This window comes from Narcine bancroftii, chromosome 11 (genome assembly GCF_036971445.1).
Source record: "Narcine bancroftii isolate sNarBan1 chromosome 11, sNarBan1.hap1, whole genome shotgun sequence".
NCBI lineage: Eukaryota > Metazoa > Chordata > Chondrichthyes > Torpediniformes > Narcinidae > Narcine > Narcine bancroftii.
This window is the reverse complement of record NC_091479.1, coordinates 74,458,540-74,474,633: the sequence shown is the minus strand read 5'-3', so window position 1 is coordinate 74,474,633 and position 16,094 is coordinate 74,458,540. Positions and strand designations below refer to the sequence as shown.

Here is a 16,094-nt window from a genome sequence, read left to right as displayed (position 1 = left end):
ACTCTACAAGTGGGAAGGCAAAGTCACATGAAAAAAAATCTACAATGTTTAAATTTACAATTACACACAATGCCTGATCACCAAGGAGTGCATGTGTCATAATTTCTTGGAAGAATATTTACATCATGGACACATCACGCAAAGAGATACATTAGACATTTAGTTACAACTGGAAAACAGGAAGGTATAAGAAGCAGAGGTGAACAGAGAATGAAAATGATAGATGGATTAACAGGGGAGAAAAAGGGGGGTCAACAATTTGGAGGGTTAGAGACCGTAATGGATGGAGAGACTGATCGACCATGCCAAACGGCAAGGCACCCAAAGAAGAATTGTATTCTTACTCTTTACCACACAGTGGCTTGCAATAGAACTAAGCAGAAGGACAGGGGCTTTTGCCCATTCAGGAGGTGGAAACGTGCCATATAAATTGATCCATGTGGCAGACTCATCCAGATGCAGAAAGATGCTGGTGGTCATTTGTTCCCTTTCTTCTGGGTAGTTAGGTAGTGTAGCAAAAAGGTTAAGAGTCACGTCCAGGAGGTGGGACAAATCTGATAAATCACCTTTTCTTTCACATCTGAGGGATTCAAGTAATATTCACTTAGATGAATGAAGTAGTCTTCTAGCTGTCCAATTAATAGAATCAAGATCACTCCATTGGAAAACTGGAAATAATAGGAAACATAATTCAATTGACATAGATTTACAGGTCTAGCTTCAAATTATAACACAATTGGAGCTTCTGTGGACAGCAAGAAAGGTTTTTAAAGTTTGCAAAGTGATATGGAACAACTGGAAAAATTAGCTGCAAAATGGCAGTTGGAATTTAATGCAGACAGATATGAGGTGTTGCATTTTTGAAGGACAAATCAAGATTGGTCGCACATGGTAAACAGTAGGGCACTGAGGAGTGAAGAAGAACAGAGGAATCTGGGAATACAGGTATATAATTCCCTGAAAAAAGTGTCACAGGTGGATAGGGTCGTAAAATAGAGCTTTGGGCACATTGGTCTTGTAACAGATCTGTGTTGATATTAATCCTAAGTTTAATGTTAAAACTATATTTTATCTAGATATGGTTTAATAAGTTAGTTTTGGGTGGACAGGGCTCATTTACATTCTACAGACACAGGATTCTTTCCAGCTGTTAGCTGGCTTCAGTACAAAGACAACACATTAGAATTTGAGATGGAAGATGGAGAGTTATTTGCAGAGATGGAATGGCTGCTGATTGAAGTTGATGAGAAGAGATTAAAGGATTTATGATGGTTCTTGAAATACTGGAAACAATAGGTATTATTTCAGAAGCACCTGTGTAAACGCACAGAGGCATAAGTGGACGGATGCTTTTAGCACATCCGTGTGAAAAGGTATTACGAACATCAAAGGTAGAAATGATGTCACAAACTATGTGACATGAGAAATTTGGAGAAATATATTATCAAATTCAGACATTTTGTATCAGATTTGAAGTTAAGACCATGTGTGAAACACACAGGATTTGAAACCTTGTGAAAGACAGGACTAAATTACAGTAACCAGCATAGATTACTCCTAATAATGGGGAATACAGAAAATAAGTGGATTTCAAAAGGGAACCCATTTTACAATTGCTTGTGGAAGAAAACTCTGTGACTCTTAAGAAGGAAACTGAAGAAGAAAATTTGACCTCCTGGAAAGCGAGGAGTTGCATTATCCTATTCACAGGAGATGGTCACTCCTGTTTGAAGAATATCTCTGACTTGTGATCATCAAGACTTGTGAGTTTAAAGAGATCAGAAAATATGTTTATAAGTGCTTCATAATTATTTCTGAACTAAAAATTTAAGAACCTCAAGCAAGACCAAAATGATGCTGAAGTGTAACACACACCCACACACATATTTACATTTACGCATAGTGAGGCTAAATTTGGAGTTGAAGTTATAGATAATTTTTGCCATTGCTGTGCCTTTGTTAGTGCTAATAAAGTCTCTTTAGTCCCTTACAAAATTGAGAGGGTTGTTAAATCTTGACAGGCCTTTAAAAATCAAAGTATTGAGTGTCTGAGTTGGGATGTTGTAGTAAAACCGTATAAGACACCGGTGAGGCAAAATTTGGAGTATTGTGTGCAGTTTTGGTCACTAAACGACAGGAAGATTGAAAGAGCGCAGAGGAGATTTACAAGGATGTTGCTGATACTTGAAGAACTGAGTATGAAATGAGCTGCCAGCTGAATTGATGAATGCAGGCTCAATTTAGACATTTAAGAAAAATTTGAACAGATACAGGGATGGAAGAGGTAGGGAGGGATATGGTTCAGGTGCAACTCAGTGAGACACAGCAGAATAATTGTTTGGCACAGACTGCAAAAGGCTTTTTTCTGTGCTGCAGTGTTCAGTGGTTCTAAATGTTCGGTTATGACAATATTCTACTGGGGTAGACATGGGGAAATTGCAGACTTCTGGTGGTATTAAGTTAAACAATGCTCCAGTACACTGCATTAAGAAATAAATTAAGACCATATTCAAATACCAATAGAATAAATCAACCCTCTCACAAAATATCTGTGCAGGAATGGATGTGGTAAGAGAGGCTAATTGTACTTGCAGTAACAAGGCTGCATCTATGCTGTATAATACCCATTCTTACAAAAACTGACACAAAATGTAGGCTCCCAGCATGCTTTGTGAATCAAAACTCTATGAAATGTCAAATTGTGAAACTGTTTGACGAAGGGAGAGATAGATGTCTAATCTGCAGCGTCAGCAAGAAGATCGGGAAATGCCTCTTAATGTAATCTCCATCTCTCTTCCTGACTTAATGATGCTTTTGCCACCTTTCCCAAATCATGCCTGAACACGTTTTGATTTGTTAAGAGTGTCATAGAAATCAATGTAATTGCTGCTTCCTGTCATTAAACTGACAGTTCCAGAAAACACTAAAATCTTTACTGGATGTGTTTATTATTTGTCAACATTGTTTTTATCATTAAAAAAGCGGAAGTTTAACATGCAAACCTTGTCCCACTTCTGAAAAGATTTTACTTTGAACGAGGGACTTTCTACCAACTTATCTTTTTAAAATTTAAAACGCTGGCCAAGTGTTTCTAACTAGCATACAGACCTGAGTCCCAAGATCCTTCACAGTCACACCAAGCCCTTCCAGATGTTTGTTAACAAAGTGAAGCAAAGCCTAAAAAAGGAAAGCAAAAATGCAGATCAGCTCTGCACCAAGATCAGCTCAGCTTCTCAAAAGTGAGTTATGGTTCATTATGGAGTTTCAGCAACTCCTGACACTGAGGTGGTGTTCACACTTAAACAAAAGCGTGTCACACTGGAAACATCCCCGGAACTTAATGGCACAGGAAGCAATTATTCAGCTTTCCAAGTCCAATTCAGCTCCTGGTCTAGCTATCCAGGCGGTGTAACTCTACTCCATAGCATTGAAATTTATTTTCTTTCATGCCTCCATAACTCAGTTTCGAAAGCACTTATTAATTCAGTTTCCACTCCCATCACCAGTCACCGTCATAACATTTCCTGTTGAATAGTTTTGCGCGTCACTCAATCTATCTCCACTGCTCCTTGAACTATCTGCTGATGGAAATAGCTTCCATCTATTACCTTATGCAAATCAGACATCATCCTGAACATCCACATAGAACTCTACAGCACAGAAACAGCCCTTTGGCCCTTCTAGTCTGTGCCAAACTATTTTTCTACCTGATTTGCACTTGGACCACATCCCTCAATACCTCTCCCATCTATGTATATGTCCAAATTTTTCTTAAATATCAAAATTGACCCTGCATTTACAAATTCATCTAGCAGCTCATTCCAGGAGGAGGGGAATCGTGGGAACAGGGTTATCGTCTGTACCAAGGTACAATTCTTCAAAACAAGGAGAAGACCTAAAGTATGAAAATCTGTATACACTGTGGGTGAAGTAAGGAGAAACTCAGCAGTCAAGCAATGGTAAAAATACGTAACCGACATTTTAGGCCTGACAATAGGAAAATGTCGGCAAGTGTCTAAACAAAAGAGTTGGAAGGGAAGTGTGATCGCAAAGGCAGGAGGTGATAGGTGGAGAAGGGAGGGAGGGGAGAGCAGCGAACAAAGGGTGCAGGAGGACTAGGTGAAGGGAGGGGGAAGGGAGGGAGGAGAAGTGGAAAAGGGGAAGGGAAGGTAGGGGAGGGGGAAGAGAGGAAGCAGGTTGGCAGAAAGTGAAAAAATTGATGTTAAGGCCAACTGGCTGGAGAATGTCCAGACAGAAAATCACGTATTGTTCCTCCAGCTTACGATTAATTAGGGAGAAGACCTTGCCTGGCAAAATGTCCTTAACAACTTGGCTTTGGAATGGCTAATTCATCAAAAGACAGCTGTAACTTGCTAGAAGAAATGCAATTCTTGGAAGTATTTCATTCTTTTGCCAAGTTATTTAAGAAAACTGTACCAAAGGCAGCAGAGAGAAAAAAGGGGGAAAAAAGAGTCAGCTAAGATTCTGATGAAAGGTCATCAATCCGAAACACTAATTTTATTATCTCTCCACGGATGCTGTCTGAATTGCTGAGAGTTCACGGCATCCTTTTTTTTGTAATTTGAGAATCAACCAAGGTGTCTATTTAGATCTCAGTACAAGTCCTCTGACATGCCAGAGTGCCTATGGATCAGTATATGACATGATTAAGGCTGCAGATGATCATTAAAAAAAAACCTGTCAATAGTCAACACCTGAGACAATACACAAGAGAAGAAACTTCAAAAAGGTTGATGCATGGCTACTGTTACCAAAGGAACAGCAATATACTCTACAATGTGGTAAAAAGCAAGAGTCTGTTTTATTTTATTGTGGAAAAGAGAAAATATAATTTTTTTTAAAAAAGGACAGCATGAGAAAAACCATAATTGAAGTGGAAATACAGTACCTGTTGCACAACTCTTACTTTGTCAGGCCCAAGCTTAAAGAGATCATTAATTTGGTCTGCTTCTAAAAATTATAAAAATAACTATCAGAATAATATCACTTTGCAGCTTATGATCATATTACAAGATCATGTAAATAGGTTAGATTTTATTTGAAAGCATTGAGGCTTCTAATTTTGTCAAGGAACTCCTTTAAACTTATTATGGGCAGTCGTGTATATTTGGGACTCATGGATACCAGAAGGCTTTAACAAGTCAAATGTTTTTTTAAAATAATCCAGCAATTGAGGAAGAATCCCTCTCATTTCCCTCCAAAAAGCATGAAAAGATCAAGAATTTTATTTGTGGAAATAACTAAAAACTGAATCTAAAAGTTTCATTTATTTTTTGCCCTTTTTAAAAAAAAACCAGATCTCTACACAACTGTGAATATTTTCTTGCTTTAGAAACATTCAAACCAGATACTTATTTAAAACAAATATAGAGTTAACCTATTAAGACAGCCTCTACATATTGCAGCAAATGAGACAAAGAAACCACAGCTGTCAGTGGATTTAAAAAATGAAATTAAATCACCTATGCTGGAGTCCATGTGGGAATTTAAAAATAAATATTTTCCTCTGGTTTTAAACTTTCAGCTTGATTCCAGCCTAACCTTTCAACAACTATGTTGTAGTTTTCCAACTATAAAATTTGTATACAGAATCCGGAGAGTGTAAATATCTTACCCGGTGTTTGATTTTGTTCTTCATCATCTCTATTCCAAAACAAAGTTATTTAAAAATTAAAAATTCAATCCAATTTTGTTTTGATTTATGAGCAAAACATTACCATTATGATCACATTGCCCAATGAAGCCATACAGCAATATCTAATACTATCCTCATATCTGGTGTCATAAGCTAAACACACAAGCTCCAAAATTTTGACATATAGTATGTGCTGGAAAATTGTTGGCTTTTTATGTCACAGCGGATTTAACAATAACATTTGCTTAAGGACTTGCAGCTAACATACAAGGTTTAAAGCCAATCGAAGGCTCAGTTGCTCAGACTTAAACATGGCCCAAAGTCTATTGCCAGTATGGCACTTTCTACTTCCCACATCAAATCTTCCACCAGCTCTCTTTGCCAGTGTAAAGTCAGTTCAAGAATAAATTTATTTTATTGTGGATATATTGGCACAAAGAGAAGGGTTAAGTCTGCCAATTCCATTCAATGTCTAATACAGTCAAACCCATGTTATCCAGAATTCAAGCAACCTGTCGCCTCAAGCAAATAGCAAAACAAATCACAGAAAATAAATAGGTAAAAAATATGCAAGTTTAAAATTAATGCGCCTCGCCGTTAGTACACTAATCATGCAAAATGCAATCTCGTGCAACCGGACAATTCACTTTTTCAGCATCTACCAATCCCCAGAGGTGTCGGATACCAGGGTTTTACTGTAGCTTTGGACAGAATTATGACCAACAGAGCAAGGAGATTTCCAGTTCACAATTGCACCTGCAGAAGGATCAAACCTGGAGGATTCAAATAGGTCAAATACATTTAAGTCAGATTTATAACTGGTATCCTGGTGAAAAGCTAGTCATCTCTGATCAAATTGATTATAAAATCTACTGTAAACACAAATGAAAAATTGCGTATGTGAAATCCAGCAAAGATTTACATTCATATGTGATGCTTAGAAATTGATATATTGTGGCGCCACACCACTAGGCAGGCGAACCGGCCCTGCTTGTAATCCACGCGATGGAGCAGCCGACCAAAATGGCGCCGTCGGAAGTTTCCTCTTCTTCTCAGCACAGGGCTCAGAAGCCCACGCTGGGGGACCACGTGATGCCCGGGTGACGTCAGCACCCCCCAGCGTGGTTCTCAGCCAGATCCAGGCTGGGAGTATAAGTCCAGCCCAGCAGCCTGCAATAAATCAGTTCTGCTCACTGAGCTCAACCCGTCTGGTTGTGTGTTCTTTCAGTAGCAGTGTAGCTGCCGCTTCAATTGGTGACCCCGACTGGTTCAAATGTCTTTTAACCTATCATGAGCGAACCTGGGATCAGTGCTATAGCCGTCAAGCTGCCTGAATTCTGGGTTCAGGAACCGGAGACCTGGTTCGGCCACGCGGAGGCTTAGTTTTACCTCCGCCAGATTTCATCTAACATGACCAAATTCTACCATGTGGTCGCCGCCCTGGACCAGGCCACCGCCAAACACGTGCTGCACCTCGTTCAGCACCCACCCGCCGAAGACAAATACGAGATCATCAAGCGAGTGCTCACCGGATCCCTCGAACTATCCAGGCACCAGCGTGCCGCTCGGATGCTGCACCTCGATGCCCTGGGGGATAGGTCCCCAATGGAGCTGATAGACAAGATGCTCGCGCTCATGGGTGATCACACCAACTGCCCACTCTTTGAGTGCATTTTCCTCGACCATCGGTCCAAGGACATCCGGCCGTTACTGGCCCAAGAGAGCTTGACTGACCCAAGGAAGATCACTCAGAAGGCCCAAGAGCTATGGCTCGAGCGATTCCCGGGGGGGGGGGGGTCGGCGATCCAGCAGGTCACGAGGCATGGGCATGACCACACCAAGCCCGCCCCTAGTGCTGCGGTAGAGCATCTGGCCACTGCAGGGGCCACCAAGAGCATAACCAGGGACACGGCACCTGCTCCAGGCCTCTGCTTCTACCACCAGCGCTGGGGACCCAAGGCTCGGAAGTGTCATCAGCCCTGCTCGTTCCAGGGAAATGAGCAGGCCAGCCGCTGTTAATGGCTGCAGCGCCTGGCCAAGGACACAGCCTCCTCTACCTGCGGGACTCAGTCAGCGGACGGCGGTTCCTCGTTGACACTGGGGCCCAGATCAGCATCATCCCGGCCACAGCCATCTAGTCCAGGAACCGTCCTCAAGGACCTCACCTCCATGCGGCCAACGCATCAGAGATCTGGACGTAGGGAACAAGATAGTCCACTTCCAGATCGGCCAACGAAAGTTCTTGTGGAGGTTCAATGTCTTATCCCTTCCGACCGCCATCCTGGGTGCCGACTTTGTCCTCATCCACAGACTTCTGGTGGACATTCGGGGTAGTCGCCTGGTGGATGCCTGTACTTTCCAGGCCGTTCACCTCGACGCTTCCCACACAGAGCAGCCACAGATGTCCATGATCAGCTCGCCAAGAGATGAGTTCCAGCGAATAATGGATGTGTTTCTGGCCCTCCTTAAGCCACAGTTCTCCCCTGCCTCACCACACCACAGGGTGTTCCACCACATCACCTCCCAGGGCCCACCGGTTCATGCCAAGGCACGTCGGCTCCCGCCTGACAAACTCCAGGTGGCAAAGGAGGGGTTTTCACATTTGTTGGAGCTGGGGATCATTTGGCGGTCCGACAGCCCATGGCCTCGCTGCTCCATCTGGTCCCGAAAGCCTCCGGCGGCTGGCACCCCTGTGGAGACCATCGACGACTCAACGAGGCGACAGTTCCTGACTATTACCCCATCCCTCACATCCAGGACTTTACGGCCAACCTGCATGGTGTGAGGGTTTGCTTTAAGGTTGACCCGGTGCACCCTGAGGACATACCCAAGATGGCCATCATCACCCCCTTTGGCTTGTTTGAATTCCTTTGCATGCCATTTGGGCTCAAGAATGCCGCTCAGACCTTCCAGCCCCTCATGGACTCGGTGGGCAGGGACCTGGATTTTGTCTTCATTTACTTAGACGACATCCTCGTTGCCAGCAGAGATTGGGCGCAACACAAGGCCCACCTGCGCGTCCTCTTCTCCCGGCTGGATGACTTCGGCCTCACCATCAACCCAGCCAAGTGCCAGTTTGGGAAACAGTCCATGCAGTTCCTGGGCCATACCATCATGGCCGAGGGAGCCACATCCACCACTATGAAGGTCGCCGGTAACAAGGAGTTCCCACGTTCGGACAATCTCAAGGGGCTGCAGGAGTTCGCTCGTATGGTCAACTTCTAAAACCAATTCATCCTGGGAGCTATGCGCATCATGCAGCTGCTATTCGCCCTCATTGTAGCCAAGCACAAAATGCTCAACTGGACCCCAGAGGCCTGCAGTGCATTCGAGGCCACCAAGGACGCCATCGCGAAGGCTACCATGCTCACCCACCTGCACACCGAACTGCATATGGCGCTCTCCGTCGATGCCTCAGCCACAGCTGTCGGTGCCGTCCTGAAGCAGCAGGTGAACGGACAATGGAAACCACTGGCATTCTTCAGCCGGCTTCTCCACCCACCAGAGGACAAGTATAGCGCTTTTGACCGTGAGTTAATAGGCATGTACCTGGCGGTGCGGCATTTCCTCTATTTCTTGGAGGGGAGGACTTTTACCATCTTCACTGACCACAAACCCCTCACCTAGGCATTCACGATGGCAAAGGACCCTTGGTTGGCCCACCAGCAGCGTCACCTCTCCTTCGTGTTGGAGTTTACCACTGACATTCGGCACAAGGCGGGCAAGGACAATGTGGTCACCGATGCACGCTCGCGACCGGCCATTTGCACGCTGACATCCAGCTTCATCCGACTAGCTCGCCCAGGACCAGAAGTTCAACGAGGAGATGCGTGCTTTCAGGACTGCCATCATGGGCCTGCGGTTCTGAGACCTCCCAACTCCGAACGGCGGAAGCACCGTCCTGTGCGATGTTCCATGGGCACCCTGCGGCCAGTGGTTCCCCAGCAATGGCGCAGGCAAGTCTTCCATCACATCCACGACCTTTCGCACCCGTCCATCAGGTCCATGGTCTGGATGGTGGCAGGGTGGTTCATCTGACACGGGCTGCAGAAGCAGATCGCTGGCTGGGCCAGAACATGCAACTATTGCCAAATGTCCAAGGTACACAGGCACACAAAGGCGCCCATGCAAGAGTTTGAGCATGTCCGGGACTGATTCGGCCACATTCACGTGGACATAGTCGGGCCCTTACCTGTTTCTCAGAGCAACCGTTAACTGTTCACGGTGGTGGACCGCACCACTCGTTGGCCCAAGGCGATCCCGATGCTGGATGCCTCCACGGACTCCTGCTCCCGAGTGCTGTTTCACGGTTGGGTCGCCTGTTTCGGCGTTCCGAATCACCTCACCAGCGATCAGGGCATCCAGTTCACCTCTGTGCTCTGGGCACAGCTTGCCAACAGGTTAAGGATCGAGCTACACCGCACCATGGCCTATTACCCGCAGGCCAATGGACTGGTCGAGCGTCTGCACCGCCACCTTAAGTCGGCACTTACGGCCCCCCTCACGAGTCCCAACTTGGTAGACGAACTGCCTTGGGTGCTCCTGGGCATCCGCTCCATGCCCAAGGAGGATCTGCAGGCGTCATCAGCTGAGCTGGTCTACAGCACACCGCTGGCACTTCTTGGTGATTTCGTCAACACGTTTCACAACCCTTAGCAGTCACCGCATGAGCTGCTTCCCCACCTCCGGGCCAGCTTGGACTCCTTCGCACTCCCACCACCGCCCAGAAATGGCACACAGCCATCTCATGTCCCCATCGAGATGCTTTCCGCAGGGTACGTTTTTATTCAGCGGGGCCTGCCCATGGCACCTCTGCAGCGTTCAGGGTTCACACTGGACATTGGCGGCAGGTGGGAACTGTTTACTGTGGACAGGCTGAAGCAAACGCACCTCAACCCCACCGAACCCAGCCCAAGAAGCAAGGCCGCCCAGCTAAAATGACATTGGCGCCAGTTCTGGGGTGGGGGCTGCGTGGCGGCACACCACTAGGCAAGCAAATCGGCCCCACTTGAAATCCACACGGTGGGACAGCTGGCCAAAATGGCGTTGTCAGGGGTATCCCCTTCTTCTCAGCACAGGGCTCAGAAGCCCATGCTGGGGGACCACGTGACGCCCAGGTGACGCCCCCCAGCGCGGTTCTCAGCCAGGTCCAGGCTGGAAGTATAGGTCCAGCCCAGCAGCCTGCAATAAATCAATTCTGCTCACTAAGCTCAACCCATCTTGTTGTGTGTTCTTTTTGGACATAAATACTTTTATATATACTTTTAGGACATAAATTATTTAATTTTAACTTTAAAAGTGGTAAAATAAACTTAAGCACTAAATAAGAATAGAAAAGGCTGAATAGATTCAGCAGGGTCAGGCAGCAACTGTGAAGAAAGAAAACATTAACCTTTTTTATGTGAATTACCTTATTAGACTCATCTTCAAAATTCCTCATTTTAAACATCTACATTTTTTATCAATTCTGATTCCTGGACGTATTACATTCATTAAGTGATGCAAAACCAATTTTTTTTTTTACCTTTTCTCTGTGATATATTCCAAATGTTTTGTTGTTTTTATTCCCGTTTTGTCAATCTAGAAAAACAAAATAAATCACCAACATTAATTCTTGTGGATTTATGTGCACTTCAAAATGCTTGCATTCGCAAGAAATTGTGTGCTCCTTTGCTGGAGTTCCCTATAAATCTGATCTTTCAATTAGCTTTGCTTGTGAGAGCTCCACTGAATGTGAAATTCTCCGATAGAAAATGAAACTCTGTTTCCTGAGATATCTACTCCACTAGTGATTAATATCGGACATAATTTTTCTTCAGGGTCATTAATCAACTTTGATATGTCATTATTCACTCCTTTTTAACTCAGTCGAAATCAAACCTCTTTAGAACTGCTTCCATTCATGGATTTATCACTGTGGAGACCAGCGTTTACTGCCTGTGATAAGGTAGTGAATCTCCTCTTTGAGTGTGCAGAGTTTGTTAAGTGAAGGCACTCTTAAAGAGTTGTTGGCAAGTTCCAGTTTTTTATCTCAGTGAAAATGAAGGAACACTGATATACTTTTGGGTCAGGATGGTGAGTGATTTGGAAAGGAACTTGGAGGTGGATCTATGCTCATTTGCTCACTGACTTGTCCATCTAGGTTTTGTGGCATGGGGATACAAACTACTTCATTATATGAATTGCAAATTAAACAGGAAACAATAATCAGTGCACATGCTGACTTTTGTTAGAGAAAGATGAATCAACTAAAGATGTATAGGTCATGAATACAATTCTGAGGAATATGTTGCCTATCACTGCCCTTCAATAAGAACAACCACCTTCTTTCGGTAGGAATCCTGCCATTGGAGTGCTTAATCCCTGCTTGGGGGTCTCAAGGCCAAGGGTTCAGTCATTTATCCCTCAGATCTGAAAGTCAGCCCCTTCGTTCATATTGGATCAAGAGGGAACCCACTGAACACTAATCAGACAATTAAAGGCAGAGTTGCCCATAGTTAGTGGGTAGTACACTTGGTTATACGTTCTATCACTCCATTAACGATTGATGGGGAATTGATCAGATTTGACCAGACCTACATTTTGTGCATGTCCCATACCCAGACAATTGACCTGCTCCTCAGTTGGATTCCAGCTTTGATGCTGTCCCACTATCATCAGGTGATTATCAATTGTTCTTGAAGTAGGAGTGTTTAAAATGCTGAGACCAGTTTATAAGGTTGAAATTTTCTGTAGCTGCAACCTTCCTCTCCTCATCAATTAAATTTAACCAAGTTGGCAAGAAAACAAAATTAAAACTAAATATTTCAAAGGGCATGTTGTAAATAGCATCTTTTTCACTATTTAAGATCAACAATGGAAAGAGAAACATGATATTTCACATATCCTGATCTAATGAAGCTTTCACTCTTTATCTCTCCACTAATCCTGGCTAATATCATGTTCTTTTCAGAAATTTATGCTTTCGTTGTATAAAGTTTGAAGATATTTTAGAAAAGACAGAAGGCATTGTACCTTTTCTATAATATGCTACAACTTAGGGTGGCACGTTTGGGATAGCGCAATGCCTTTACAGCACCAATGTTCAGGACCAGGGTTCGAATCCTGCACTGTATGTGAGGGGGTTGTACATTTTTCCTGTGTCTGCGTGGGTTTTCCCCAGGGGCTCCGGTTTCCTCCTACAGTTCGAAACGTACCAGGGTGTAGATTAATTGGGTGTAAATTGGGCCAAAGTGACCTGTTACCGTGCTGTATGTCTAAATTTAAAATTTTAAACTTCTGCTTTGGCAGATGAAGAATCTTGACTATTCCCACAGCATTCTTCCTGTTGAAGGAACCTCTACTTAGAGCAATTGGAAACAACAAACTTTAAGTCATTTTTGTTAATGATTTCAGACCACTGAACCCAAAGCATTTGTTATTCAAACTATTTTAGAATAATGCAAACTTTACTCTGCAGAAATAAAAATGCCTTAAGTGAGGAATCTTTAGAATTTTCCTGCAGAGATGGCTAGAATCTCCATGGAAAAGTTGACTTTGGATTACAAACTGGGGGTTTTAAATTACAAATTTCAAAAAATATTACTGGGTGACTCAGGCAAGGCTTTTGGCCTCACTCTTTGAGGGAGGGCCCCCTCCCCCTTCCTGAGCTCAAATTGGACTACATGCTGTAGGTGAAAATATAGCAGGAGAGTTTATATATAAATGGGACACTAAATTAATTTTTAAAAAACGGTTGAGCCCATACTAAAGCATGTGCTTCAGACAAGGCAATGAATAAATTAATGTATTGGATTGAAGGTGGGATATCTCCCAAAATGCCCTTGACCCAGAATAACTTAATACTCATGACTCTGGACACCAGGTGCCAGAGGGGATCTGATGTATGGAGGATTGTTACAAGTGAGGGCAGCTCATGTTGTTAGAAATTAAAGTACCTTTAAAGAAATTGCTCGAGACAAAAATTGAGAACAAAGAACATTTATTACTACAACAATGCAAAGTTGGGTGCTTCCCCTTACCCTGGGAATACACACACATACTGGGGCTCACCCAACTTTTATACAGTCAATTTCAGTATCAGAGTGCCCTCCCCCTTACATTCTTCTGCCCCCTGGATGGGTTTGGCATAGGCAATCCTTCCTGCCTACGTGCAGTTTCAGTACACTTGGAGGACCAGGGGGTATCCTGTGGGTGTCCCATCATGTCATTGTCCTTATTCACACCTTCCTGATTCTCGGGGCTACAATCTCTTGGTATGCGGAGTTGACTCATTCTATCTAGGGTTGGCTAATTTCATATGTATAAATCTGTGTATGGTAAGCTAATTAGATATGTAGAACTTGGTACTTCTGTCCAGGGCTAGGAGACCCTTATCTGATCCAGACTACCTCAACTTCCTACATTCTATTGTTCCTTACCACTCCTTATCTTAGTCTTATGGTCTTGACACAAAGACTAGAAGATTCTTATGTTAATCGTGCTGACTCTGCTTTCCTGCATCCTAACCCCCAAGCTTATCCTGTTTGTACTGGTTACAGCCATTAACTGATGAACTTTAGTTTCTTCCATGTTCATAATTTTAGATCAATTTTCCCATCTCTCACAATGTCATTCGAGCAATTGAGGAATAAATATAATTTATCTAATAGAACATTCTTCTGCTATCTGCAATTAAGATATTATTAAGGGACAAATTGGGACCATCTATGACCCTGCCCATGTGCAGTGACATGGATATTCTAATTCAAAGGGGGAATGTGCATGTTTATCTCTAATGTATTCCACACTCCAAAGTGAGGGCCCGAAGCTGGGCTTTCACAGGTAAAGGTGGGAGTCAGACTTGGGCACAACAATCCATGAGGAGTAGTGGTCAAACCTGTGTCTGGTCAGCATGACAATGGTTATTAATGCCAGGTACAGGTTGGTGCAATACAATTTTTTGCACCAGTTGTACCTCGCACCACAAAAATTACAAAAATCTAAACCAGAAATCTCGGAAATGTGCTTTAGGTGTGGGGTGTGGAGATTGGAACCTTTGTCCACTCCATCTGGCTGTGTACAAGGGTGAGATCCTTCTGGGGAATATCCGAGGGGGCATTCTGAAAAAAGATGACAAAGGTGGATTTTCCACAGGATCTAGAAGTGTACCTTCTGGGAGACATTGGGGACGCGAGTTTTAGACTGTCCAAATATCAAATTCAGTTCGTGAAAGTCACCTTGTCAGTAGCCAGGAAGTAAGTGTATAAATGGAGGTCTGACTCCCAACTAAATATTACACGATAGAATATGGAACTGCAGAGTTTCATTCCCCTGGAGAAAATCACGTACAATTTAAGGAGGAAATATGACACATTCGTTAGAGCGTGGCAATCTTATCTGAAATACTTAAGTACCCAATATAGTTTCACCCCTTCGGAATAAAGGAAATGAAACAACCTATTTCAGCAGGGAAACGATAAGAATCTAAGAAATGGGATGTTGTGCAGACGACATGCTCCTGTTTTAAGTACCTGGGGTTTTTTCAGTTTTTTTCTTGTTTTCTCGCAAGGGCCGTTGACCTCACCGGTATGTGTTTTTTTGTAATTGTATAATTTATATAACTTTATTTTCGGTAGTATTGGGGTATGGGGGGAGGGGGTAGGGAGGGGAAAACGGACTATGTATGTTATACACTTGTTGAAAGTGTATCGTTGTCTGAATCAATACGAGCCTTTGAAAATCAAAAAAATACTAAAAAATAAGTGGGGAATCTTTTTGTCAGTGTTGCTACATAAAGAATCCAAGCATCAGAATCATTCAGAAATTTAGTTTTGTGAGAGATGGGAAAATTGACCTAAAATTATGAACATGGAAGAAACTAAAGTTCATCAGTAAAATGGCTGAAACCAGTTCAAACAGGATAAGTTTGGGGCTTAGGATGCAGGAAAGCAGAGTCAGCACGATTAACATAAGAATCTTCTATCCTTTGTGACAAGACCATAGGACTAAGATAAGGAATGGTAAGGTACAATAGAATGTAGGAAGTTGAGGTAGTCTGGATCAGATAAGGGTCTCCTAGCCCTGGACAGAAGTACCAAGTCATACATTTCTAATTAGCTAACCATACACAGATTTATACATATGAAATTAGCCAACCCTAGATAGAATGAGTCAACTCTGCATATCAAGAGACTGTAGCCCAGAGAATCAGGAAGGTGTGAATAAGGACAATGACATGAAGGGACACCGACAGGATACCCCCCCTGGTCCTCCAAGTGTACTGAAACTGCACGTAGGCAGGAAGAATTACCTATGCCAAACCCATCCAGGGGGCAGAAGAATGTAAGGGGGAGGGCATTCTGATACTGAAATTGACTGTATAAAAGTTGGGTGAGCCCCAGTATGTGTGTGTATTCCCAGGGTAAGGGGAAGCACCCAACTTTGCACTGTTGTAGTA

General features: G+C 43.5%; 1 protein-coding gene across 5 annotated transcripts in view; it reads right to left on the bottom strand.

Moving 5' to 3' along the window:
- The window catches only part of parvg (parvin, gamma), an 82,729-nt gene that overhangs the window by 44,834 nt on the left and 21,801 nt on the right, over positions 1–16,094 (bottom strand). For 4 of the 5 annotated variants that reach the window (XR_011346582.1, XM_069903444.1, XM_069903447.1 and 1 more), the window contains 5 exons: positions 11,181–11,236; positions 5,636–5,664; positions 4,910–4,971; positions 3,109–3,177; positions 567–668 (listed from right to left, as the gene is read on the bottom strand). Coding sequence is in view for 4 of the 5 variants with exons in the window: in XM_069903444.1 (XP_069759545.1) it covers positions 567–668; positions 3,109–3,177; positions 4,910–4,971; positions 5,636–5,664; positions 11,181–11,236 (318 nt within the window). In the remaining variant the exon portion in view is untranslated. The remainder of the gene's footprint in view (positions 1–566; positions 669–3,108; positions 3,178–4,909; positions 4,972–5,635; positions 5,665–11,180; positions 11,237–16,094) is intronic. The other variant, XM_069903445.1, reaches the window with a different exon arrangement.